Source organism: Camarhynchus parvulus, unplaced genomic scaffold (genome assembly GCF_901933205.1).
Source record: "Camarhynchus parvulus unplaced genomic scaffold, STF_HiC, whole genome shotgun sequence".
In the NCBI taxonomy this organism is placed as follows: domain Eukaryota; kingdom Metazoa; phylum Chordata; class Aves; order Passeriformes; family Thraupidae; genus Camarhynchus; species Camarhynchus parvulus.
The window spans coordinates 117,971-142,776 of NW_022148457.1; the positions used below are offsets into that span (position 1 = coordinate 117,971).

The 24,806-nt window shown below is 61.0% G+C and overlaps 3 protein-coding genes across 8 annotated transcripts; 1 reads left to right on the top strand and 2 right to left on the bottom strand.

Annotated features, from left to right (window-relative positions):
* Positions 1–236: 236 nt before the first annotated feature.
* Positions 237–4,866, bottom strand: NDUFB7 (NADH:ubiquinone oxidoreductase subunit B7). Of its 6 annotated transcripts, none has more exons than XR_004061628.1 (4): positions 4,675–4,866; positions 3,879–4,047; positions 684–1,757; positions 237–453 (listed from the first exon to the last, which is right to left on the bottom strand). XR_004061628.1 is itself a non-coding variant. In XM_030970528.1 (4 exons), the coding sequence occupies exons 1-3, from the start codon at positions 4,784–4,786 to the stop codon at positions 1,658–1,660; spliced, it is 381 nt and encodes a 126-aa protein (XP_030826388.1). In that variant the 5' UTR covers positions 4,787–4,866; the 3' UTR covers positions 552–1,511; positions 1,620–1,657. The 6 variants fall into 6 exon arrangements, 2 of the variants coding, with proteins under 2 accessions (XP_030826388.1, XP_030826387.1); XR_004061627.1 differs by having other exon boundaries at positions 273–316; positions 600–1,757; XR_004061626.1 differs by lacking the exon at positions 237–453 and having other exon boundaries at positions 552–1,525; positions 1,567–1,757.
* A 2,331-nt stretch (positions 4,867–7,197) lies between these two features.
* On the bottom strand, positions 7,198–10,507 carry TRAPPC5 (trafficking protein particle complex 5). The gene is given in 6 exon segments (XM_030970522.1): positions 7,198–7,265; positions 7,510–7,545; positions 7,548–7,733; positions 7,948–7,978; positions 8,731–8,871; positions 10,422–10,507. Coding segments are annotated over 5 exon segments (456 nt in total). The 5' UTR covers positions 8,866–8,871; positions 10,422–10,507.
* Positions 10,508–16,732: 6,225 nt separating this feature from the next.
* PCP2 (Purkinje cell protein 2) lies at positions 16,733–21,002 on the top strand. The gene is made up of 4 exons (XM_030970524.1): positions 16,733–16,771; positions 18,727–18,847; positions 20,098–20,228; positions 20,997–21,002. Exons 1-4 carry the CDS (start codon positions 16,733–16,735, stop codon positions 21,000–21,002), a joined length of 297 nt encoding a protein of 98 aa, XP_030826384.1.
* Positions 21,003–24,806: the final 3,804 nt, after the last annotated feature.

The following is a 24,806-nucleotide window of genomic DNA, read 5'->3' on the forward strand; positions in this document are numbered from 1 at the left end:
CCCCCCCCACCGCGTGTGGCCTGTCATTGTCCCCTCCCAGGGGACACCGGGGGGGGCGGGGCCACCCTTGGGGACAATCCCGCTGTCCCCAGGCTGGGGGGGTGGTGGCTTCGCGATGTCCCCAAGAGCAGCGACGAGCTGGAGCTGGTGTCACCTGACAGCTTTATTGGGGGGTGTCATTGTCACCGCGGTGTCACTCGGTGTCACTGCAGTGTCACCTGACGTGTGTCACTCAGTGTCACCTGACAGCTTTATTGGGGGGTGTCATTGTCACCGCGGTGTCACTCGGTGTCACTCAAATGTCACTCGGTGTCACCTGACAGCTTTATTGGGGGGTGTCATTGTCACCGGGGTGTCACTCGGTGTCACTCAAATGTCACTCGGTGTCACCTGACAGCTTTATTGGGGGGTGTCATTGTCACCACGGTGTCACTCGGTGTCACTCAGTGTCACCTGACAGCTTTATTGGGGGGTGTCATTGTCACCGCGGTGTCACTCGGTGTCACTCAAATGTCACTCGGTGTCACTTGGTGTCACCTGACAGCTTTATTGGGGGTGTTTCTGTCACCGGGGTGTCACTCGGTGTCACTCAGTGTCACCTGACAGCTTTATTGGGGGGTGTCATTGTCACCGCGGTGTCACTCGGTGTCACTGCGGTGTCACTCGGTGTCACTCAGTGTCACCTGACAGCTTTATTGGGGGGTGTCATTGTCACCGCGGTGTCACTCGGTGTCACTCGGTGTCACCTGACAGCTTTATTGGGGGGTGTCATTGTCACCGGGGTGTCACTCGGTGTCACTCAGATGTCACTCGGTGTCACCTGACAGCTTTATTGGGGGGTGGCCTCATGTCACTGTCACTCAGGTGTCACTCAGGTGTCACTGCGGTGTCACTTCACAGCTTTATTGGGGGTGTCCTCGTGTCACTGTCACCGGGGTGTCACTTAGGTGTCACTGCAGTGTCACCTGACAGCTTTATTGGGGGTGGCCTCGTGTCACTGTCACCGGGGTGTCACTCGGTGTCACTACAGTGTCATCGGGTGTCACTCGGTGTCACTTGACAGTCTTATTGCTGGGGGTGGCCTCATGTCACTGTCACCGCGGTGTCACTGCGGTGTCACTCGGTGTCACCTGACAGCTTCATTGGGGGGTGGCCTCATGTCACTGTCACTCAGGTGTCACTCGGTGTCACTGCGGTGTCACCTGACAGCTTTATTGGGGGGTGGCCTTGTGTCACTGTCACCGGGGTGTCACTCGGTGTCACTGGGCTGTCACTGCGGCGTCCCAGATGTCACTCTGTGTCACTGCGGTGTCCCCTGACAGCTTTATTGGGGGTTGGCCTCGTGTCACTGTCACTCAGGTGTCACTCAGTGTCACTGCGGTGTCCCAGACGTCACTCAGTGTCACGCGGGTGTCACTCGGGTGACAGTGACTGTGGTGTCCCCAGGTGTCACTCGGTGCCACTTGGGTGTCACTTGGAGTCCCTGGTGTCCCTCGCTGTCCCGTTTGTCACTCGCTGTCCCCGCAGTGTCCCCGTTTGTCACTCGGTGTCACTCACTGTCCCCGCTGTCCCTTGCTGTTCCCGGTGTCACTCGGTGTCCCTCGCTGTCCCGTTTGTCCCTCGCTGTCCCCGCAGTGTCCCCGTTTGTCACTCGGTGTCACTCGCTGTCCCCGCTGTCCCCGCGGCGCCGTCTCAGCCGTTGCTGCCGCAGCCGCAGGCGCCGCTCGCGCTCAAACTCCTTCATGCGCATCACGTAGCTGGGACAGGGACAGGGACAGGGACACTGTGTCACCACTGTGTGTGTCACCGTGTCACTGTGTGTGTCACCGTGTGTGTCACCGTGTGTGTCACCGTGTGTCACCGTGTGTGTCACCGTGTGTCATCACATAGCTGGGACAGGGACAGGGACAGGGACACCGTGTCACTGTGTGTGTCACCGTGTCACTGTGTGTGTCACCGTGTCACTGTGTGTGTCACTGTGTGTGTCACTGTGTGTGTCACTGTGTGTGTCACTGTGTGTCACCGTGTGTGTCACCATGTGTGTCACTGTGTGTCATCACATAGCTGGGACAGGGACAGGGACACTGTGTCACCACTGTGTGTGTCACCGTGTGTGTCACCGTGTGTCACCGTGTCTCACTGTGTGTCACTGTGTGTGTCACTGTGTGTCACCATGTGTCATCACGTAGCTGGGACAGGGACAGGGACACCGTGTCACCACCGTGTGTCACCGTGTGTCACATGTGTCATTGTGTGTGTTACCGTGTGTCATCACATAGCTGGGACAGGGACACTGTGTCACCGTGTGTGTAACCATGTCACTGTGTGTGTCACCGTGTGTGTCACCGTGTGTGTCACCGTGTGTGTCACTGTGTGTCACCATGTGTCGCCGTGTGTGTCACTGTGTGTCACTGTGTGTGTCACTGTGTGTCACTGTGTGTGTCACTGTGTGTGTCACTGTGTGTCACTGTGTGTGTCACCGTGTGTGTCACCGTGTGTGTCACCGTGTCACTGTGTGTGTCACTGTGTGTGTCACCGTGTGTGTCACCGTGTCACTGTGTGTGTCACTGTGTGTGTCACTGTGTGTGTCACCGTGTGTGTCACCGTGTGTCACCGTGTGTGTCACTGTGTGTGTCACTGTGTGTCACCGTGTGTGTCACCGTGTGTCACTGTGTCACTGTGTGTCACCGTGTGTCACCGTGTGTGTCACTGTGTGTCATCACATAGCTCGGACAGGGACAGGGACACCGTGTGTGTCACCATGTGTCACCGTGTGTGTCACTGTGTGTCACTGTGTCACTGTGTGTCACCGTGTGTCACCGTGTGTGTCACTGTGTGTCATCACATAGCTCGGACAGGGACAGGGACAGGGACAGGGACACCGTGTGTGTCACTGTGTGTGTCACTGTGTGTGTCACCATGTGTCACTGTGTGTCACCGTGTGTGTCACCATGTGTCACCATGTGTCACCGTGTGTGTCACCGTGTGTGTCACTGTGTGTGTCACCGTGTGTGTCACCATGTGTCACCATGTGTCACCGTGTGTGTCGCCGTGTGTGTCACTGTGTGTGTCACCGTGTCACTGTGTGTGTCACTGTGTGTGTCACCATGTGTCACCGTGTGTGTCACTGTGTGTCACTGTGTCACTGTGTCACTGTGCATCACCGTGTGTGACCATGTCACTGTGTCTGTCACTGTGTGTGTCACCGTGTGTCACCGTGAGCGTCACCGTGTGTGTCACTGTGTGTGTCACCGTGTCACTGTGTCACTGTGCATCACCGTGTGTGACCATGTCACTGTGTCACTGTGTGTCACTGTGTGTCCCCACTGTGTGTCACTGTGTGTGTCACTGTCTGTCAGTGTCACCACCGACAGGCAGGTGTGGGTGGCACCGCGGTGGCCCCGTGTCCCCAAGCCCCTCCCATGTCCCCGTCACCCCCCAGACACATCCCTGTGTCCCCAGGTCCCCTGCTCCTCGTGCTGGCAGCTGCACCCATGTCCCCCCAATGTCCCCCAGTGTCCCCAGTGTCCCCCAGTGTCCCCCATGTCCCCAGTGTCCCCAATGTCCCCAATGTCCCAATGTCCCCAGTGTCCCCAATGTCCCAATGTCCCCAATGTCCCCAATGTCCCAATGTCCCCAGTGTCCCCAATGTCCCAATGTCCCCATGTCCCCAATGTCCCCAATGTCCCCATTGATGTCCCCAATGTCCCCCATGTCCCCAATGTCCCCAATGTCCCCAATGTCCCAATGTCCCCATGTCCCCAATGTCCCCATGTCCCCAGTGTCACTCACTCGTGGTGCTGGCAGCTGTCCCAGGCGTGGCGCAGCCGTGTCCCCCCATATCCCCATGATGTCCCCATGTCCCCAATGTCACTCACTCCTCATGCTGGCAGCTGTCCCAGGCGTGGCGCAGCGCGTGGCACCCCCAGGGCACGGGGAAGTTGTCCCTCTGGCAGCGCAGCAGCCGCAGCAGGTGGTGCGCGCAGAAATCCCGCTGCTCCAGGGGCACGCGCGCGGCCGACAGCTGCGCCGCCGAGGCCACCATGGCTGTGACACACAGGGGACAATGACAGGGACAGTTAGGGACACCCAGGGACACCCGGGGACAGCTGCGCCGCCGAGGCCACCATGGCTGTGACACACAGGGGACACAGGGGACAATGTCAGGGACACCCGGGGACAGCCATGGACACCCGGGGACAGCTGCGCCGCCGAGGCCACCATCGCTGTGACACACAGGGGACACAGGGGACAATGACAGGGACAGTTAGGGACAGCTGCGCCGCCGAGGCCACCATCGCTGTGACACAGAGAGGGGACAGAGACAGTTAGGGACACTCAGGGACAGCCAGGGACAGCCAGGGACACCCGGGGACACCCAGGGACACCCGGGGACACTCGGGGACAGCCAGAGGACAGAGGGGACCCTCAAGGACACTCAGCGCCACCGGGGACTGGGGACAAACCGGGCACAGGGTGTGACAGAGGGGACACGGGGTGGCAGCGCAGGGACAGCGACAAGGTGGGGACAGCGGGGGTGGCACCGGGGATCGCACGGTGAGGGGGGGGGGACACGCACGGGAGGTGCCCGGGGTCACGCGAGGGCGGGGACACCCCAAGGCCACCGCGCCCTCCCCGCGTCCCCGCGTGGCCCGGCGGTGTCCCCGCACTGACCGCGCGGCTGGCGGGCCGGCATGCCCAGCTGGGCGGGGAAGGACGGCATGTGCAGCGGGTCGGGCTCGGCCTCGGCGTCCCACAGGTAGCGCCGGCCCAGGTGAGCGCCCATGGCGGCGGCGGCGGCGGCTCCGGGCCCGGCCTGGCGGAGATGGCGGCGGCGGAAGCGGAAATGACGCGACCGGAAGCGGAAGTGGAGGAAGGGCAGGGATGGGGAGGCGGCACCGCGGCGCCCCCTGGCGGAGGGGAGGAGCGGAGAGCGTCACTGAGGGCGCCCGGCCTGTCAGAAACAGCGAAAAAAACCCAAAAAACACCTAAAAAAACAAAAGAAAAACAAAAAACACCCCAAAAAAACCAAAACAAAAAAAAATCCCAAAAGAAAAACAAAAGGTCCCCAAAAAACCAAAAGAAAAACAAAAAAAAAAATCCCAAAAGAAAAACAAACCCCCCCAAAAAACCAAAAGAAAAAGAAAAAACACCCCAAATGAACCAAAAGAAAGAAAATCCCAAAAGAAAAACAAAAAACACCAAAAAAAGCCCAAAAAACAGCCCCAAAAAACCAAAAGAAAAACCAAAAGACACCAAAAAATCCCCCAAAAAACGGAAAAACCAAAAGAAAAACAAAAAACATGAAAAAACCCCAAAAACACCCCAAAAAAGAAAGCAAAAAAAACCCCAAAAGAAAAACAAAAAAACCAAAAAAAAAAACCCCAAAGAACACCCCAAAGAAACCAAAGAAAAACAGAAAACACCAAAAAAAAAAAAAACACCCCAAAAAAACCAAACTAAAACCAAAAAACACCAAAAAAAACCCCAAAAAACACCCCAAAAAAACAAAGCAAAAAAAATCCCAAAAGAAAAACAAAAGGCGCCCAAAAAACCCCAAGAAACACCCCCAAAAAACCTAAAGAAAAACAAAAAACATGAAAAAAACCCAAAAACACCCCAATAAACCAAAAAGAAAAAAAATCCCAAAAGAAAAACAAAAGGCCCCAAAAAAACCCCAAAAATTCCCCCAGAAACCCCTAAACAAACCTTTAAAAACAAAACAAAAATCCCCCCAAAAACCAAAAAAACCCCGAAAAAATCCCCAAAAGATGCCCCCAAAACCACTAAAAAAAAACCCTTAAAACCACCCCAAAAAACCCCAAAAAACCCCAAAAAACCCAAAAACCTCAATCCCCCAAAACCTCGAAAAATCCCCAAAAATATCCAAAAAAAAAAAACTCCAAAAAACCCCAAACTGCCCCAGCCCCACTCTGAGGGGACACGGGGACAACGATGGCACCGGGCGGTGGCACCGGGGCCACGGGGACAGCCCGGTGTCCCCAGGGCCACCCCGGTGTCCCCAAGGCCACCCCGATGTCCCCAAGGCCACCCCGGTGTCCCCAAGGCCACCCCGGTGTCCCCACAGCGCTCCGAGGGACACGCAGGGGACACGAAGCCACCCCAAAATGTCCCCAAGCAAAGAAGAGACGAGGCCACGGGAGTGACAAAGGCGCTTTATGGTGACACCAGGGTCCCCAAGGGCCACCTCGGGGACAGGAACAGGGCTGAGGGACACCAAGGAGCTCTGATGTCCCCAAAGGCCACCATGCCTCGAGGAACAACGAGTGACACGGCCGTGCTGTCCCCGTCCCACAATGTCCCTGTCCCCAATGTCCCCAACTCCAATGTCCCTGTGTCCCCTGTCCACGTCCCTGTCCCCAGTCCCCAACTCCAATGTCCCTGTCCCCTTGTCCTTCCCCAATGTCCCCGTCCCCAATACCCCCAACTCCAATGTCCCTGTCCCCAATGTCCCTGTCCCTCTCCAGTCCCTTCACCCCTCCTGGCCTCGTCCCTCACCGCTGTGTGACAAGGCCACGGTGTCCCCAGCCCTCTCCAGGCTGTCCCCATCCCTCACAGCTCTGTCCCTGTGTCCCCACGGCACTGGGTGACAAGGCCACGGTGTCCTTGTCCCTCCCCAGGCTGTCCTTGTCCCTCATAACCCTGTCCCCTGTGTCCCTGTCCCTCACTGTCATGGCCCCGTGTCCCCATGGCACTGGGTGACAAGGTCACAGTGTCCCCATCCCTCCCCAGGCTGTCCTTGTCCATCACAATCCTGTCCCACAGTGTCCCCATCCCTCCCACCCCCATGTCCCCATGTCCCCATCCAATCTCAGTGCCCCTCCAGGCTGTCCCTGTCCCTCACTGCTCTGTCCCTGTGTCCCCATGGCACTGGGTGACAAGGCCACAGTGTCCCCATTCCTCTCCAGGCTGTCCTTGTCCCTCATAACCCTGTTCCAGTGTCCCCATCCTTCTCCACGTTGTCTCCATCTCTCCCCACCCCATGTCCCCATGTCCCTCCCGTGTCTCAGCATCCCTCCAGGCTGTCCCCACCCCATGTCCCTGTGCCCCTCCAGGCTGTCCCTGTCCCTCCCAGCCCCATGTCCCCCATGTCCCCACCCCATGTCCCTGTGTCCCCACCCAATCTCAGCGCCCCTCCAGGCTGTCCCTGTCCCTCCCACCCCTCACCCCCGTGTCTCAGCGTCCCTCCAGGCTCTTGTCGCGGGCGATCACGGCCTCGTCAAACTTGATCATGAGCGTGGTGCCTGCTCGAGCAGCGCGCCTCGGGTCCCACCAGCTCCCATCACTGGGTACCCACCCTCCCCACTTCTTACCACACAACATACAAACTTCCCCCCACCCCCTTCCCCCCACACAGTCCCTCCATCTCCTCCTGTCCATCACTACAAAGTCCCACACACAACACACACCCCTCTGTCCCCCACTCACCCAAAGCTCCCTCCAGGCTCTTGGCGGGTCACGGCCTCGTCAAAGCATGCAGCGTGGTGCCCTTGTGCCAGTGGGCGCTGACGCGGGCGGGGAAGCGGCGCCCAGCACGGCCTCCAGCAGCCCGGCGGCGACGGCGGCGCAGTTCAGCGAGCTGTTCTCGCGCGGCACCGACACGAACGTGTTCACCACGGGCTCCCTCTCGATCACGTAGAACGTGCGCTCGTCGTCGTTGGCCTGCTCCAGCTTGTCGGCCTCGCGCCCGAACAGCGCCCGCCACAGCGGCTCTTACTGCAGGCAGCACGCCCAGCACTTTGGTCTGCGCGCGCCGCACGGCACCAGGGCGCCAGGGCTCTCAGCCCCACGTGGCAGGCCCCCGCAGCAGCTTCGGGCCACGAGGCCGCGGCGCTGGCAGTACTGCACCAGCTCAGAACAAGCAGCGAGGCGGCCAGCGAAGCTTGGGGGGGGGGGGGGGGCATGGCTCCAGCGCGCGCTACTTGCCCCACGCGTGGAAACGGGAGTCCATGCTGGCCTGGGGAGAGAAAAAGCGGACAAGGAGAGCGGTTTCAGGGGGTACAAGGGGGTTGAAGGGGGCAATGGGCAACTAGACTGGGCAAACGCGGGGTCTGAGGGGCTTTACGGAGGGTCTGAGGGGGTTTAGAGGAGGTCTCAGGGGGTTTAGAGTGGGTCTGACAGGGTTTAGTGAGGGTCTGAGGGGTTTAAGGAGGGTCTGAGGGGGTTTAGGGAGGGTCTGAGGGGTTTAAGGAGGGTCTGAGGGGTTTAAGGAGGGTCTCAGGGGGTTTAGGGAGGGTCTGAGGGGTTTAGGGAGGGTCTGAGGGGGATTTAGGGAGGGTCTGATGGGGTTTAGGAAGGGTCTGATGGGGTTTAGAGTGGGTCTGAGGGGGTTTAGGGAGGGTCTGAGGGGGTTTAGGGAGGGTCTGAGGGGGTTTAGGAAGGGTCTGATGGGGGTTAGGGAGGGTCTGAGGGGGTTTAGGAAGGGTCTGAGGGGGTTTAGAGTGGGTCTGAGGGGGTTTAGGGAGGGTCTGAGGGGGATTTAGGGAGGGTCTGAGGGAGTTTAGGGAGGGTCTGAGGGGGTTTAGAGTGGGTCTGAGGGGGTTTAGGGAGGGTCTGAGGGGGTTTAGGGAGGGTCTGAGGGAGTTTAGAGTGGGTCTGAGGGGGTTTAGAGTGGGTCTGAGGGGGTTTAGGAAGGGTCTGAGGAGGTTTAAGGAGGGTCTCAGGGGGATTTGAGGGGGTACAGGGGGTCAGGGGGACACAGGGCGACACCGGGGACATGTGGGACACGTGGGACATGGGGGACACGTGGGACACGGGGATTTTGGCCAGCGAGAGCTCGGAGCGCAGCCGGCCCAGCGCGCGCTCCAGCATCGGGGACTTGCCCCGCGTGAAACGGGAGTCCATGCTGGCCTGGGGGAGAAAAAAGGGGTCAGGGGGTGGTTAGATGGGGGTACAAGGGGGTTGAAGGGGGTACGAGGCAACTAGACTGGGCAAAAGCGGGGTCTGAGGGGTTTAGGGAGGGTCTGATGGGGTTTAGGGAGGGTCTGAGGGGTTTAGAGGAGGTCTCAGGGGGTTTAGGGAGGGTCTGAGGGGTTTAGGGAGGGTCTCAGGGGGTTTAGGAAGGGTCTCAGGGGGTTTAGGAAGGGTCTGATGGGGTTTAGGAAGGGTCTCAGGGGTTTAGGAAGGGTCTCAGGGGGTTTAGGAAGGGTCTGATGGGGTTTAGGAAGGGTCTCAGGGGGTTTAGGAAGGGTCTCAGGGGGTTTAGGGAGGGTCTCAGGGGGTTTAGGAAGGGTCTCAGGGGGTTTAGGGAGGGTCTCAGGGGGTTTAGGGTGGGTTTGAGCGGAATTTGAGTGGGTCTGAGAGGGTTAAGGGAGGGTTTATGGAGGATCTGAGGGGGTTTAGGGAGGATCTGAGGGGGATTTGAGCGGGTCTGAGGGGGTTTAGAGTGGGTGTGAGGGGCTTTAGAGTGGGTCTGGGGGGGTTTGGAGTGGGTGTGAGGGGGTTTAGGGAGGGTCTCAGGGGATTTAGGGTGGGTTTGAGCGGAATTTGAGTGGGTCTGAGAGGGTTAAGGGAGGGTTTGAGCGGGCCGAGGGAGGGTCTGAAGGGGTTTAGGGGCGATCTGAGGGGGTTTATGGAGGATCTGAGGAGGTTTGGGGAGGATCTGAGGGGGATTTGAGTGGGTCTGAGGGGGTTTAGGGTTGGTCTGAGGGGGAATTGAGCGGGTCGGAGCGGGTTCAGGGAGGGTTTGAGAGGGTTTAGGGAGGCTCTCAGTGGGTTTAGGGAGGCTCTGAGGGGTTTTAGGGGAGGTCTGAGAGGGTCTGGGGGACTCCGAGGAGGTTTAAGGAGGGTTTGAGGGGCTGAGGGAGGGTCTGAAGGGGTTTAGGGCAGGTCTGAGGAGATTTAGGGGGGTTTGAGGGGAATCTGGGGGAGTTTAGGGTGGGTCTGAGGGGGTTTGAGGGGGTTTAGAGTGGGTATGATGGGGTTTAGTTGGGTCTGAGGGGGTTTAGTTGGGTCTGAGGGGTTTAGGGAGGGTCTGGGGCCGTCTAGGGAGGTCTCGGGGGGTTTAGGGAGGGTCTGAGAGGGTTCAGGGTCGGTCTGTGGGGGCTTAAGGAGGGTCTGGGGGGCTTTAGGACGGGTCTGAGGGGGTCTCGAGGGACGGTGCTGAGGGGGAGTCCCGAGGTGTCGATCTGGGGGGGTCTCTGAGGGGTCCCGAGAGTTCGCTCTGGGGTCTCTGAGGGGGTCCCGAGGTCTCTGAGGGGTCTCGAAGGGTCCGGGGGTCTCTGAGGGGTCCCGGTGCCGCCGCAGCGCTCGGGGGCCGCGGGGCCGCGGCACCGCCCACAGGGGGAAAGGGGGGCCCCGGGAGGGGCTGGGAGCACGGCCGGGGCGCTCCCGCTGCCCGTGGGTGAACGGAGGGACCCCCAAAACCCCCCCGGGACCTGCCGGGACCCCCCAGAACCGACCTGAGGCGAGCCCGGTGCTCCGCGCGACGCCGCCGAGATGCGGCCGTAAAGCGCGACGGGGGCGGGGCCTGCGCGGAGGGCGGGGCTCTGTCAGCGAGGCCACGCCCCCTCAGTGAAGCCACGCCCCCTCAGTGAAGCAACGCTCCTCAGTGAAGCCACGCCCCCGCAGTGAAGCCGCACCCCTCACTGTGAAGTCACGCCCCCTCAGTGAAGCCACGCCCCTCATTGTGAAGCCACGCCTCCTCAGTGACGCCACGCCCCTCTCGGTGAAGCCACGCCCCTCTCGGTGAAGCCACGCCCCCCGGGGACCCGGCGGGGACATTGGGGACATTGGGGACAGCTGGTGGCGCCGCCCCCCCCCCCGAACACCTGGGCCGCCAGCTGGGCTGGGGGAGGGGCGCGGATCGGCAATGACGTCATTGCGGGGGGCAGGGGGGGGAGGGGCGCGGGGTGACCCCCTCCCCGGGGACACCTGGGACAGGGAGGGGACAAGGGGGGGGACAGGGCCAGCCGTGGGAATGGGGGGGACACGGCACCCCCCGGATCACTCGGGACACCCCGGTGCCACCTCGGTGTCCCCAATGTCCCCAAATGTCCCAAACATCCCCAGGGTCCCCCCAGTGCCATCCCAATGTCCCCAGTGTCCCCCAATGTCCCCAGTGTCCCTAGTGTCCCCCAATGTCCCTAGTGTCCCCAGTGCCACCCCAGTGTCCCCCCGTGTCACTCGTGCGACCCCCAGTGTCCCCAATGTCCCCAAATGTCCCAAACATCCCCAGTGTCCCCCCAGTGTCCCCCAATGTCCCCAGTGCCACCCCAGTGTCCCCCAATGTCCCCCCAGTGTCCCCTGGCTGTCCCCACTGCCATCTCAATGTCCCCCCGTGTCCCCCAGTGTCCCCAGTGCCACCTTAGTGTCCCCAATGTCCCCTCAGCGCTGCCAGCGCCACCTCCATGTCCTCAGTGTCCCCACGTGGCCCCAATGTCCCCCCCAGCGTCACTCGTGCCACCCCCAGTGTCCCCCCAATGTCCCCAGTGTCCCCCAGTGTCCCCCCAGTATCTCCCAGTGTCCCCAGTGCCACCCCAATGTCCTCTGGCTGTCCCCAATGTCCCTCCGTGTCCCCAGTGTCCCCTGGCTGCCTCCAGTGTCCCCAATGTCCCCTAAGTGCCACCCCGGTGTGTCCCCAATGTCCCCCCGATGTCCCCGATGTCCCCCAATGTCCCCCCAGTGTCACTCGTGCCCCCCCCGTGTCCCCCCAGTGTCACCAATGTCCCCCAGTGCCACTCCAATGTCCCCAATGTCCCCCCGTGTCACTCGTGCCACCCCCAGTGCCACCCCAATTGTCTCCCAGTGTCCCCCAATGTCCCCCAGTGCCACCCGGTGTCCTCCTAGTGTCCCCAATGTCCCTCCAGTGTCCCCAATGTCTGCAGCGTCCCCCCAGTGCCCCCCAGTGTCACCCCAATGTCCCCAATGTCCCTCCAGTGTCCCCTCATTGTCCCCAATGTCCCTAACTCCCCACTGTGTCCCCAGTGTGTCCCCAACGTGTCCCCAATGTGTCCCCAATGTCCCCAACTCCCCACTGTCCCCAATGTCCTCTCTGTCCCCTCTGTGTCCCTTGTGTGTCCCCAATGTCCCCCAATGTCCCCCAGTGTCCCCAGTGTCCCTTCATTGTCCCCCCAGTGTCCCCTCAGTGTCCCCAATGTCCCCAACTCCCCACTGTCCCCAACGTCCCCTCTGTGTCCCCGTGTGTCCCTCCTGTCCCCTCTGTGTCCCCTTCCCATCCCCTCTGTGTCCCCAGTGTGTCCCCAATGTCCCTCAGTGTCCCTTCATTGTCCCCTCAGTGTCCCCAATGTCCCCAACTCCCCACTGTCCCCAAAGTCCCCTCTGTGTCCCTTTGTCCCCTCAGTGTCTCCTCTTGATGTCACCTGTGTCCCATTGGAGGGACCCTGGGGACACTGAGGGGACACTGGGGACATCGGGGAGTTGGGGACACTGGGGACAAGAAGGGGACACTGGGGACACTGGGAGAGCACTGGGGACATTCTGGGGACATTGGGGACATTGGGGACACAGAGGGGACATTGGGGACACTCCCTGGGACAGTGACATGGGCATAGGGTGACCCCATGTCCCCCAATGTCCCCAGTGTCCCCAAATGTCCCCCAATATCCCCAATGTCCCCAATGTCCCCAAATGTCCCCATTGTCCCCAATGTCCCCAATGTCCCCAAATGTCCCCATTGTCCCCAGTGTCCCCAATGTCCCCAATGTCCCCCCAATGTCCCCATTGTCCCCAATGTCCTCAATGTCCCCAAATGTCCCCAAATGTCCCCAATGTCCCCAATGTCCCCAATGTCCCCAATGTCCCCAGTGTCCCCAAATGTCCCCATTGTCCCCAATGTCCTCAATGTCCCCAATGTCCTCAGTGTCCCCAAATGTCCCCCCAATGTCCCCATTGTCCCCAATGTCCCCAATGTCCCCAAATGTCCTCAATGTCCCCAATGTCCCCAATGTCCCCAATGTCCCCAAATGTCCCCAATGTCCCCAAATGTCCCCAATGTCCCCCCGTGTCCCCCGGGGGTTGATTGGGTGTAATTAATGAACCGCCATTGTTAATGGGTGTAATTAATTATGCGCATTTTTCGATGGCTGTAAATAATTAAGAACCGGTTCTGATAGGTGTGATTAATTAAAACCCATTTTCGATGGGTGTGATTAATTAAAAACCATTTTCGATGGCTGTAATTCATTAAGAGCCATTTTAATGGGTGTAATTAATTAAATGCCCCTGTTGATGGGTGTAATTAATCAAGAGCCATTTTCTATGGGTGTAATTAATTAGGCGCCATTTTGGATGGGTGTAGTTCATTAAGAGCCATTGTTGATGGGTGTAATTAATTATGCGCCATTTTCCATTACTGTAAATAATTAAGAACCATTTTTGATGGGTGTAATTAATTATGCGCAATTTTCCATTACTGTAAATAATTAAGAACCATTTTTGATAGGTGTAATTAATTAAGAGCCACTTGCGATGGGTGTAATTCATTAAGAGCCATTTTCGATGGGTGTAATTAATTATGCGCCATTTTATATTACTGTAAATAATTAAGAACCATTTTTGATAGGTGTAATTAATTAAAAACCCATTTTCGATGGGTTTAATTAATTAAAAACCCATTTTCGATGGCTGTAATTAATTAAACGCCATTTTTTACGGGTGTAATTAATCAAACGCCGGTGTTGATGGGTGTAATCCATTAAGAGCCATTGTTGATGAGTGTAATTAATTAAGAACCATTTTTGATGGGTGTAATTAATTAGGCGCCATTTTGGATGGGTGTAATTCATTAAGAGCCATTTTCGATAGGTGTAATTAATTAAGAGCTGTTGTTGATGGGTGTAATTCATTAAGAGCCATTGTTGATGGTTGTAATTAATTATGCGCAATTTTATATTGCTGTAAATAATTAAGAATAATTTTTGATAGGTGTAATTAATTAAAAACCCATTTTCGCTGGGTGTAATTAACTAAAAACCCATTTTCGATGGGTGTGATTAATTAAAAACCATTTTCGATGGGTGTGATTAATTAAACACCATTTTTTACATGTGTAATTCATTAAGAGCCATTGTTGATGAGTGTAATTAATTAAGAACCATTTTTGATAGGTGTAAACAATTAAGAGCTGTTGTTGATGGGTGTAATTCATTAAGAGGCATTTTGGATGGGTGTAATTAATTAAGCGCCATTTTCGATGAGTGTAATTAATTAAGAACCATTTTCGATGGCTGTAATTAATTAAGAACCATTTTTGATGAGTGTAATTAATTAAGAACCTTTTTCGATGGGTGCTCTTCATTGATCGCCGTTTTTATGGGTGCAATTAATTAAACGCCCCTCTTGATGGGTGTAATTAATCAAGCGCCATTTTCTATGGGTGTAATTAATGAAGAGCCACTTTTGGTGAGCGTCATTAATTAGGCGCCATTTTTGATGAGTGTAATTAATTAAGAACCTTTTTCGATGGGTGCAATTAATTAGGCGCCATTTTTAATGGGTGCAATTCATTAAGAGCCATTTTTAATGGGTGCAATTCATTAAGAGCCATTTTTAATTGGGTGCAATCGGCTGCCAAGGGGGGGATTGGGGACACGCGGGGGCGGGGGAGGGGACACGGGGGAGGGGACACGGGGGAGGGGACACGGGGGGGGGACACGGGGACAACCGGGACCGCACGGGGACCCCAAAGCACCCATGGGAACCCCAGAGCGCCCACGGGACCCCACAGCACCCATGGGAACCACATGGGGACCCCAGAGCACCCATGGGACCCCAAAGCACCCATGGGAACCCCATGGAGACCCCAAAGCACCCATGGGAACCCAAAGCACCCATGGGAACCCCATGGACCCCACAGCACCCATGGGAACCCCACAGCACCCATGGGAACCTCAAAGCATCCACGGGGACCCCACAGACCCCACAGGGACACCAAAGCACCCATAGGAACCCCATTGGGACCCCACAGCACCCACGGGACCCCAAAGCCTCCACGGGGACCCCACAGACCCCACAGGGACCCCAAAGCACCCATAGGAACCCCAGAGGGACCTCACAGCACCCAAGACCCCAGAGCAGCCACGGGGACCCCACAGGGACCCCAAAGCACCCATAGGAACCCCATGGAGACCCCACAGCACCCATGGGAACCCCACAGCGCCCGTAAACCCCACAGAACCCACGGGGACCCCAAAGCACCCATAGGAACCCCATGGAGACCCCACAGAACCCACAGCGCCCATTGGGGACCCCAAAGCATCCACGGGGACTCCAGAGACACCACAGGGACCCCAAAGCACCCATAGAAACCCCATGGAGACCCCAGAGCAACCACGGGACCCCAAAGCACCCATGGGAACCCCATGGAGACCCCACAACAGCCACAGCGCCCATTGGGACCCCACAGCACCCATGGGAACCCCATGGAGACCCCAGAGCACCCACGGGACCCCGAAGCACCCACAGCGCCCATGGGAACCCCATGGAGACCCCAGAGCACCCATGGGAACCCCAAAGCACCCACAGCGCCCATGGGAACCCCATGGGGACCCCAAAGCACCCATAGGAACCCCATGGACCCCAGAGCACCCATGGGAACCCCAGAGCGCCCATTGGGACCCCAAAGCACCCATGGGAACCACATGGGGACCCCAGAGCACCCACGGGACCCCAAAGCACCCATGGGAACCTCATGGACCCCAGAGCACCCACGGGACCCCACAGCACCCATGGGAACCACATGGGACCCCAAAGCACCCATGGGAACCCCATGGGGACTCCACAGAACCCACAGCGCCCATTGGGACCCCAAAGCACCCACGGGACCCCAAGGCACCCATAGGAACCCCGTGCAGACCCCAAAGCACCCACGGGGACCCCACGGCACCCATGGGACCTCGCCCAGCACCCATGGGACCCCCCCAGCCCGCAGCCCCCGCGCTCCCATCATCCCCGTGTCCCCCCCAATGCCCCTCGTGTCCCTCCCCGTGTCCCAGTGTCCCCCCTGTCCCCTCCCGTCCCCCCCCGTGTCCCTGCTGTCCCAATGTGCCCCCCATCCCCCTCTGTCCCCCCCCGTCCCCGCGCCCCCCCCATCCCGCTGTCCCCTTCCGTCCCCAATGCCCCTCCCGTCCCAGTGTCCCCCTCTGTCCCCCCCCGTCCCAGTGTCCCCCCTGTCCCTTTGTCGCCTCCCCCTGTCACCGTGCCCCCCCGTCCCCCCTTCCCGTTTCCCTCCCCTGTCCGTTTGTCGCCCCCCCGTCCCTGTGTCCCCCTCTGTCCCCCCCCGTTCCTTTGTCGCCCCCCCGTCCCCCGCTGTCCCGCCCTGTCCCCGTGTCCCCCGCGCTGTCCCCCCCATCCCAATGTCCCCCCTGTCCTCAATGTCCCCCTGTCCCTGTGTCCTCCCCCAGTGTCCCCCCTGTCCCTGTCCCTCCTGTCCCCAATGTCCCCCGTCCCTGTGTCCCCTCCCCGTCCCTTCCTGTCCCCAATGTCCCCCCGTCCCAGTGTCCCCCTCTGTCCACCCCCGTCCCCCTGTCCCCAATGCCCCCCCTGTCCCTGTGTCCCCCCCCAATGTCCCCCTGTCCCTGTGTCCCCCCCCCAATGCCCCCCCTGTCCCCCCCCCAATGCCCCCCCTGTCCCTGTGTCCCCCCAATGTCCCCCTGTCCCTGTGTCCCCCCCCCAATGCCCCCCCTGTCCCTGTGTCCCCCCCCCGTCCCCCGCTGCCATAAGAGGCCCCTCGGGGCCGCTCCCCCCACCCGCCATGGCGGCCCCGGGGGGCTCCGAGCCCGAGCGCAGCGCGGTGAGGGGGGCACGGGGGGGGGGACCCCCGATACCCCTGGGAGGGTCTGGGGCACCTTCGGGGGGGTTCGGGGGTATCCCCGGGGGGTTTGGGGGTCCGGGAGCACCCCTGGCTGGGGTTTGTGGGTCTGGGGGCGCCCTTGGAGGGGGGTTTGGGGTCTCGGGGGGCACGGGGGGGTTTGGGGGTGACCCTGGGGGGGTTGGGGGGTCCAGGGGGTCCGGGGATACCCCTGGGAGGGTCTGGGGCACCTTCGGGGGGGTTCGGGGGTATCCCCGGGGGGGTTTGGGGGGTCCCGGAGCACCCCTGGCTGGGGTTTGTGGGTCTGGGGGCGCCCCTGGGGTGGGGGTTGGGGTCTCAGGGGGGTCCTGGGGGATCCCCGGGGGGTTTGAGAGGTCTGGGGGGACCCCCGGGGGGGATTTGGGGTCTCGGGGGGGGCACGAGAAGGTGGTCGGGGGGATCCCCGGGGAGGGTTTGGGGGGTCGGGGGCACCCCCGGGTGGGTTTTGTGGGTCTGGGGGCGCCCCTGGGGGGTTTTGGGGTATCCCTGGGTGGGTTTTGGGGGTCTCGGGGTGCCCCTGGGGGGGTTTTGGGGTATCCTGGGTGGGTTTTGGGTCTGGGGGTGACCCTGGGGGGGTTTTGGGGTATCCTGGGTGGGTTTTGGGGGTCTCGGGGTGCCCCTGGGGGGTTTTGGGGTATCCTGGGTGGGTTTTGGGTCTGGGGGTGCCCCTGGGGGGGTTTAGGGGGTCCAGGGGGTTTTGGGGTGTCCCGGGGGGGTTTGGGGTGTCCCAGGGGAGGGGGTTTTAGGGGTCCGAGGGTATCCCGGGTGGGTTTGGGGTTTGGGGTACCCCGGGCTATCACCGAGGGTGCCCCCCCCACATTTGGGGTCACCGGGGGGGTTTGGGGCGGTGCAAGGGGGGGGGGGGCTGCCCTTTTGGGGGGTCCCTGAGCGGGGGGGGGGCGGGACAGGAGGGGATCCCTGTTTGTTTTGGGGAGGGGGTTCCCTGTTTGTTTTGGGGGTTCCCTGTTTGTTTTGGGGGGTTCTCTGTTTTGGGGGGTCTCTGTTTTTGGGTTCCCTATTTTGGGGGTTCCCTGTTTGTTTTGGGGTTCCCTGTTTGTTTTGGGGTTCTCTGTTTTTGGGGAAGTTCTCTGTTTGTTTTGGGGTTCCCTGTTTTGGAGTTCTCTGTTTGTTTTGGGGTTCCCTGCTTTGGGGATTTCCCTGTTTTTGGGTTCCCTATTTTGGGGTTCTCTGTTTGTTTTGGGGTTCTCTGTTTTGGAGGGTCCCTGTTTTTGGGTTCCCTATTTTGGGGGTCCCTGTTTGTTTCGGGGTTCCCTGTTTCGGGGTTCCCTGTTTGTTTTGGGGGTCTCTGTCCGTTTTGGGGTTCCCTGATTTTGGTTTCCCTATTTGTTTTGGGGGTCCCTGTTTTTTGGGGATCCCTGTTTGTTTCGGGGTTCTCTGTTTGTTTTGGGGTTCCCCGTTTTTGGGGGTTCCCTGTTTTTGGTGGGGGTCTCTGACTCTCTGTCCCCACAGGAGGGGTCCCCCGAACAGGAGGGGTTCCCTGTTTCGGGGTTCCCTGTTTGTTTTGGGGGGTCTCTGTCCGTTTTGGGGTTCCCTGATTTTTGTTTCCCTATTTGTTTTGGAGGTTCCCTGTTTTTGGGGGTTCCCTGTTTGTTTCGGGGTTCCCTGCTTTGGGGATTTCCCTGTTTTTGGGTTCCCTATTTTGGGGTTTCCTGTTTTTTGGGGGGTTCCCTGTTTGTTTTGGGGGTCCCTGTCCGTTTTGGGGTTCCCTGATTTTTGTTTCCCTATTTGTTTTGGGGGTTCCCTATTTTTTCGGGGTCCCTCTTTGTTTTGGGGTTCTCTGTTTGTTTTGGGGGTTTCCCTGGTTTTGGGTTCCCTATTTTGGGGTTCCCTGTTTTTTGGGGGGTTCCCGTTTTTGGGGGGGGTCTCTGTGCCCACAGGGGGGGTCCCCGGCAGAGGGGGGGTTCCCCGAACAGGAGGGCTTCTTCTCGCTGCTGAGCTCCGTGCAGGGAACGCGGATGGACGAACAGCGCTGCAGCCTGGGCGGGGGCGGCGGTGAGCGCCGGACGGACAGACGGACAGGGAGGGGACGGACGGACAGGGAGGGGACAGGGAAGGGATGGAGGGACAGGGAAGGGACAGGGGGACAGGGAGGGGACAGACGGACAGAGGGACAGGGAGGGGACAGGGGGACGGGGGGACAGGGAGGGGACAGACGGACAGGGAGGGGACAGGGGGACGGGGGGACAGGGAGGGGACAGGAGGACAGAGGGACGGGGGAGGGACAGGGGGACGGGGGGACAGACGGACAGAGGGACTGGGGTACAGGGATGGAGGGGACAGAGGGACAGGGACAGACGGACAGGGAGGGGACAGGGAGGGGACAGGGGGACAGACGGACAGGGAGGGGACAGGGGGACAGGGATGGAGGGGACAGAGGGACAGATGGACAGAGGGACCCGGGGGGATGGGTCAGGGACACCGGGGCCAGCAGGGGGGACACCGGGGCGGGCACGAGATGCCCGTGGGTGACACCAGGGGTCCCCGAGGTGCCCATGCGTGCCCCGTGTGCCCCGGATGTCCCTGAGGTGCCCCTGGGTGCCTCTGGTGACCCGAGGTGTCCCATAGGGTGCCCCGGGTACCCCTTGGGGTGCCCCATGAGGTGTCCCCGAGGTGCCCCCCATGACCCTGTCCCCCCAGGGTACCCCTGGTGCCCCCTGTGCCCCTGGTACCCCCTGAGGTGCCCTGGGTGCCCCCCTGGTACCCCCCATGACCCTGCCCCCCATGACCCTGCCCCCCTGAGGTGCCCCTGGTGCCCCCTGGTACCCCCTCTGTGCCCCGTGGGGTGTCCCTGAGGTGCCCCTGGTACCCCCGAGATGTTCCCCGGCTGCCCCCGGTACCCCCTGTGTGCCCCTGGTACCCCCCGAGATGCCCCCCATGACCCTGGTACCCCCGGTACCCCCTGTGTGCCCCATGGGTGCCCCCCATGACCCTGGTAGCCCCGAGGTGCCCCTGATGCCCCCGTGACCCGTCCCCCTGGGGCCCCCCTGTGTGCCCCCCATGACCCTGTGCCCCACCCTGGTGCCCCCCCCCCGGTGCCCCCCGGTGCCCCCCATGACCCTGTGCCCCCCGTGCCCCCCTGTGTGCCCCCCATGACCCTGTGCCCCAGGTACCCCTGTGTGCCCCCGGTGCCCCCATGACCCTGCCGCCGCCCCTGAGGAGCCCCCCCGGTGCCCCCCATGACCCTGTGCCCCGGTGCCCCCTGAGAGGCCCCCGGTGCCCCCCATGACCCTGTGCCCCCCCCGGCACAGCGGGGGTGTCGGAGCCGCCCCCCCCCGAGCTGGCCTCGCTGCTGGACATGGTGGCGAGCACGCAGGGCCGCAGGATGGACGAGCAGCGCCTGCCCGTGCCCAGGCTGCCCGGGTTTGGCACCGGGTGTGGGGCACGGGGGGGGGCACCAGGGGGGCAGGGGGGCACAGGTGGGCACCGGGGGGTACAGGGGGGTAAGGGGGGCACCGGGGGTGCCCAGGCTGCCCGGGTTTGGCACCGGGGGGGCACAGGTGGGCACGGGGGGGTACCGGGGGCACAGGTGGGCACGGGGGGGCACCGGGGCGTGGGGGGCACCGGGGGCCCAGGTGGGCCTGGTTGGGCAGGGGGGCACAGGGGGCACGGGGTGCAGGGGTACCTGGGGGTGCGGCTTTGGCACCAGGGGGGCACAGGTGGTACCTGGGGTGGGCACAGGTGGGCACACGGGGTGGGCACAGATGGGCACGGGGGGGGCACAGGTGGTACCTGGGGGGGTACAGGGGTGCCCGCGGGGTGGGCTGACAGGTGGTACCATGGGGGGGCACAGGTGGTACCTGGGGGGGGCACAGGGGGGTACCTGGGGGGCACAGGTGGTACCATGGGGTGGGCACAGGTGGGGCGGGGGGGGGCACAGGTGGTATTGGGGGGGGGCACAGGTGGTACCATGGGGGGGGCACAGGTGGTACCTGGGGGGCACAGGTGGGCACGGGGGTGGCACAGGTGGTACCTGGGGGGGGCTTTGGCACGGGGTGGGCACAGGTGGGGGGGGGCACAGGTGGTACCTGGGGGGGGCTTTGGCATGGGGGGGAGGGGCACTCAGGGGGGTCTGGGGCGCATTTGGGGACACTGGGGTGGGCACCGGGGCTGGGGGCGCCCCTGAGTGCCCCTCCCGCTGTGCCCGCAGGACTGAGACCCCCGGACCCCCCCGGACCCCGGAAATGCCCGGAACCCCCAGGACCCCCAGGACCCCCCCGGACCCCCCGGCCCCGCCGTGTCCCCAATAAAGCCCCGAGCACCAGGGTGGCACCGAGAGGGGACAATGGGACGGGGGCACTGGGGGTGGCACTGAGGGTGGCACTGAGGGGGACAATGGGACAGGGGGGCACTGAGGGGGCACTGAGGGTGGCACTGGGTGTGAGTGACACCCATGGGGACACTGGGGACATGGGGTGGCACTGAGGGTGGCACTGGGGGTGGCACCGAGAGGGGACAATGGGACAGGGGGCACTGGGGGTGGCACTGAGGGTGGCACTGAGAGGGGACAATGGGACAGGGTGGCACTGGGGGTGGCACTGAGGGTGGCACTGAGTGGGGACAGTAGGACAGGGGTGGCACTGGGGGTGGCACTGGGGGTGCACTGAGAGGGGACAATGGGACACGGGGGCACTGAGGGTGGCACTGAGGGTGACACTGAGAGGGGACAATGGGACAGGGTGGCACTGGGACAGGGGGGCACTGAGGGTAGCACTGAGGGTGGCACCAGGGGTGGCACCGAGAGGGGACAGTGGGACAGGGTGGCACTGAGGGTGGCACCGGGGGTGACACTGAGAGGGGACAATGGGACAGGGGGACACTGGGACAGGGGTGGCACTGAGGGTGGCACTGAGACCTCTGGAGGTGGCACTGGGTGTGAGTGACACCCATGGGGACACTGGGGACATGGGGTGGCACTGGGGGTGGCACTGGGCAGAGAGGTGGCACCGACACCTCTGGGGGTGGCACCGGGAGTGAGTGACACTCATGGGGACATTGAGGACAAGGGGTGGCACCGGGGGTGGCACCGACACCTCTGGGGGTGGCACCGGAGGTGACACCTGTGGGGACCCTGGGGACATGGGGGTGGCACCGGAGGTGACACTGGGCAGGGGGTGGCACCGGGGGTGAGTGACACTCGTGGGGAGCTTGGGGACATGGGGGTGGCACCGAGGGTGGCACTGGGGGTGGCACCAAGGAACACCCAGAGCACTCCGGTGACATTGAGGGACACAGGACGCCCGCAGGGGTGGCACCGGGGGACACCGAGGGGCACAGGTGGCACTAAGGGACGGCAGTGCCACCCTGGGGACACCCTGGGGACACCCTGGTGCCACCCTGCGGGCAGTGCCAGCGCCGTTTATTGGGGTGGGGACAGCCGGGGGTGGCACGTGTCCCCAAACGTGTCCCTGACGCGTCACACACTCATTGTCACACGTGTTACATGTATCACACACGTGTCACATGTGTCACCAACGTGTGACAGCAGTGACAACAGGGGCTGGCATTGTCACCTGGTGGCATCGGGCAGGACAGCGGCGCTGGCCTGTGCCACCCACACGGGCACAGCCCCGGCCATGGGCGGCACCAACACAGTGACAGCGAGTGACAGCGGGGCTGGCATTGTCACCCGTCACCAACACAGTGACAGCAGGGGCTGGCATTGTCACCCGTCACCAACACTGTGACAACACAGTGACAGCAGGGGCTGGCATTGTCACCTGTCACCAACACTGTCACCAACACTGCCACAGCGAGTGACAGCGGTGCTGCCCCTGTCCCCTTTGTCACCAAGATTGTCACCAACACTGTCACAGCGAGTGACACCGGCTGTTGTCACTGTCCCCTCTGTCACCAACACGGTCACAGCGATGGCCACAAGCCCTTTTTGTCACCAACACTGTCACAGTGATGCCATCGATGCCATCGGCTGCTGTCACTGTCCCCTTTGTCACCAACACTGTCACCAACACAGCGACAGCGAGTGACAGAGAGTGCTGGCATTGTCACCAATGCTGCCACAGCGAGTGACAGCGGCTGCTGCCACTGTCCCCTGTGTCACCAACACGGTCACGCTGTGTGACACTGGCTGTTGTCACGCACCCCTTCTGTCACCCCAACACTGTCACAGCGAGTGACACCGGCTGCTGTCATTGTCCCCTCTGTCACCAACAAGATCACAGTGAGTGACACCGGCTGCTGTCACTGTCACCAACACTGTCACACTGTGTGACATCAGTCACTGTCACACACCCCTTCTGTCACCCCAGCACAGCCACAGCGTGTGACATTGGCTGTTGTCATTGTCCCTTCTGTCACCAACACTGTCACAGTGAGTGCCACTGGCTGCTGTCCCCAACATTGTCACCAACACTGTCCCCAACATTGTCACAGCGAGTGACACCGGCTGCTGTCACTGTCCCCTGTCCCCGACACGGTCACAGCGATGCCATTGATGCCATCAGCTGTTGTCACACGTCACCTTTGTCACCAATGCTGCCACAGCGACAGCAGCAGGACACTGCCACTGTCCCCTGTCACCAACGGGGTCACAGCGAGTGACATTGGCTGTTGTCACTGTCCCCTCTGTCACCAACATTGTCACCAACACTGCCACCAACACTGCCACCAACACAGCCACAGCGTGTGACACTGGCTGATGTCACACGTCCCCTCTGTCACCAATGCCACCACAACCCTGCCACTGACTGTTGTCACTTGTCCCCTTTGTCACCAACGCTGTCTCGGCAATGCCATCAGGCGCTGCCAAGTGTCCCCTGTGTCACCACAGCGATGCCATCGGGTGCTGTCACTGTCCCCTGTGTCACCAGCACGTACAGGGCGTGCAGGCACCTGTGTCTCACGCGGGCTAGCGCCACTGTCACAGTGTGGGGCACGTGCCGCGGGGCCCTGTCCCTCTGTCACCGCCAGTGGCCCCTGTCGCCACTGTCACATTGTCGCGTGTCCTCACTGTCACCGTGTCCCCATTGTCACCACCGTGCCCCCTCTGTCACCGCTGTGTCCCCTCTGTCACCGCTGTGTCCCCTCTGTCACCATGTCCCCATTGTCACCGTGTCCCCATTGTCACCATGTCCCCATTGTCACCACCGTGTTCTCTCTGTCACTGTGTCCCGTCACTGTCACCATGTCCCTGCTGTCACCGCTGTGTCCCCTCTGTCACCCCATTGTCACCATGTCCCCATTGTCACCATGACCCCATTGTCACCATGTCCCCATTGTCACCGTCCCCTATCACCATGTCCCCTCTGTCACCGTGTTCCCATTGTCACCCCTGTGTCCCCTCTGTCACTGTGTCCCCATTGTCACCATGTCCCCTCTGTCACCGTGTCCCCATGTCCCCTCTGTCACCGTGTCCCCTCTGTCACCTGTGTCCCCATTGTCACCGTTGTGCCCCCATTGTCACTGTGTCCTCACTATCACCGTGTTCCCGTTGTCACCATCGTGTTCCCTCTGTCACTGTGTCCCCATTGTCACCATGTCCCCACTGTCACCGCCGTGTTCCCTCTGTCACCCGTGTCCCTCTGTCACTGTGTTCCCTCTGTCACCGTGTCCCCTGTCACCGTCACCATGTCCCTGTTGTCACCGCTGTGTCCCTGCTGTCACCATGTCCCCTCTGTCACCGTGTCCCCACTGTCACCCGTGTCCCCTCTGTCACCGTGTCCCCTCTGTCACCATGTCCCCTCTGTCACCTGTGTCCCCTCTGTCACTGTGTCCCCATTGTCACCATGTCCCCACTGTCGGTGTCCCCTCTGTCACCGTGCCCCCTCTGTCACCATGTCCCCATTGTCACCGTGTCCCCTGTCACTGTCACTGTGTCCCCTCTGTCACCGTGTCCCCACTGTCACCGTGTCCCCTCTGCCAGAGCTGTGACCCTGCCATGTTCCACTGTGTCACCATGTACGTGTCCCCATTGCGTGTCATGTCCCCACTGTCACCATGT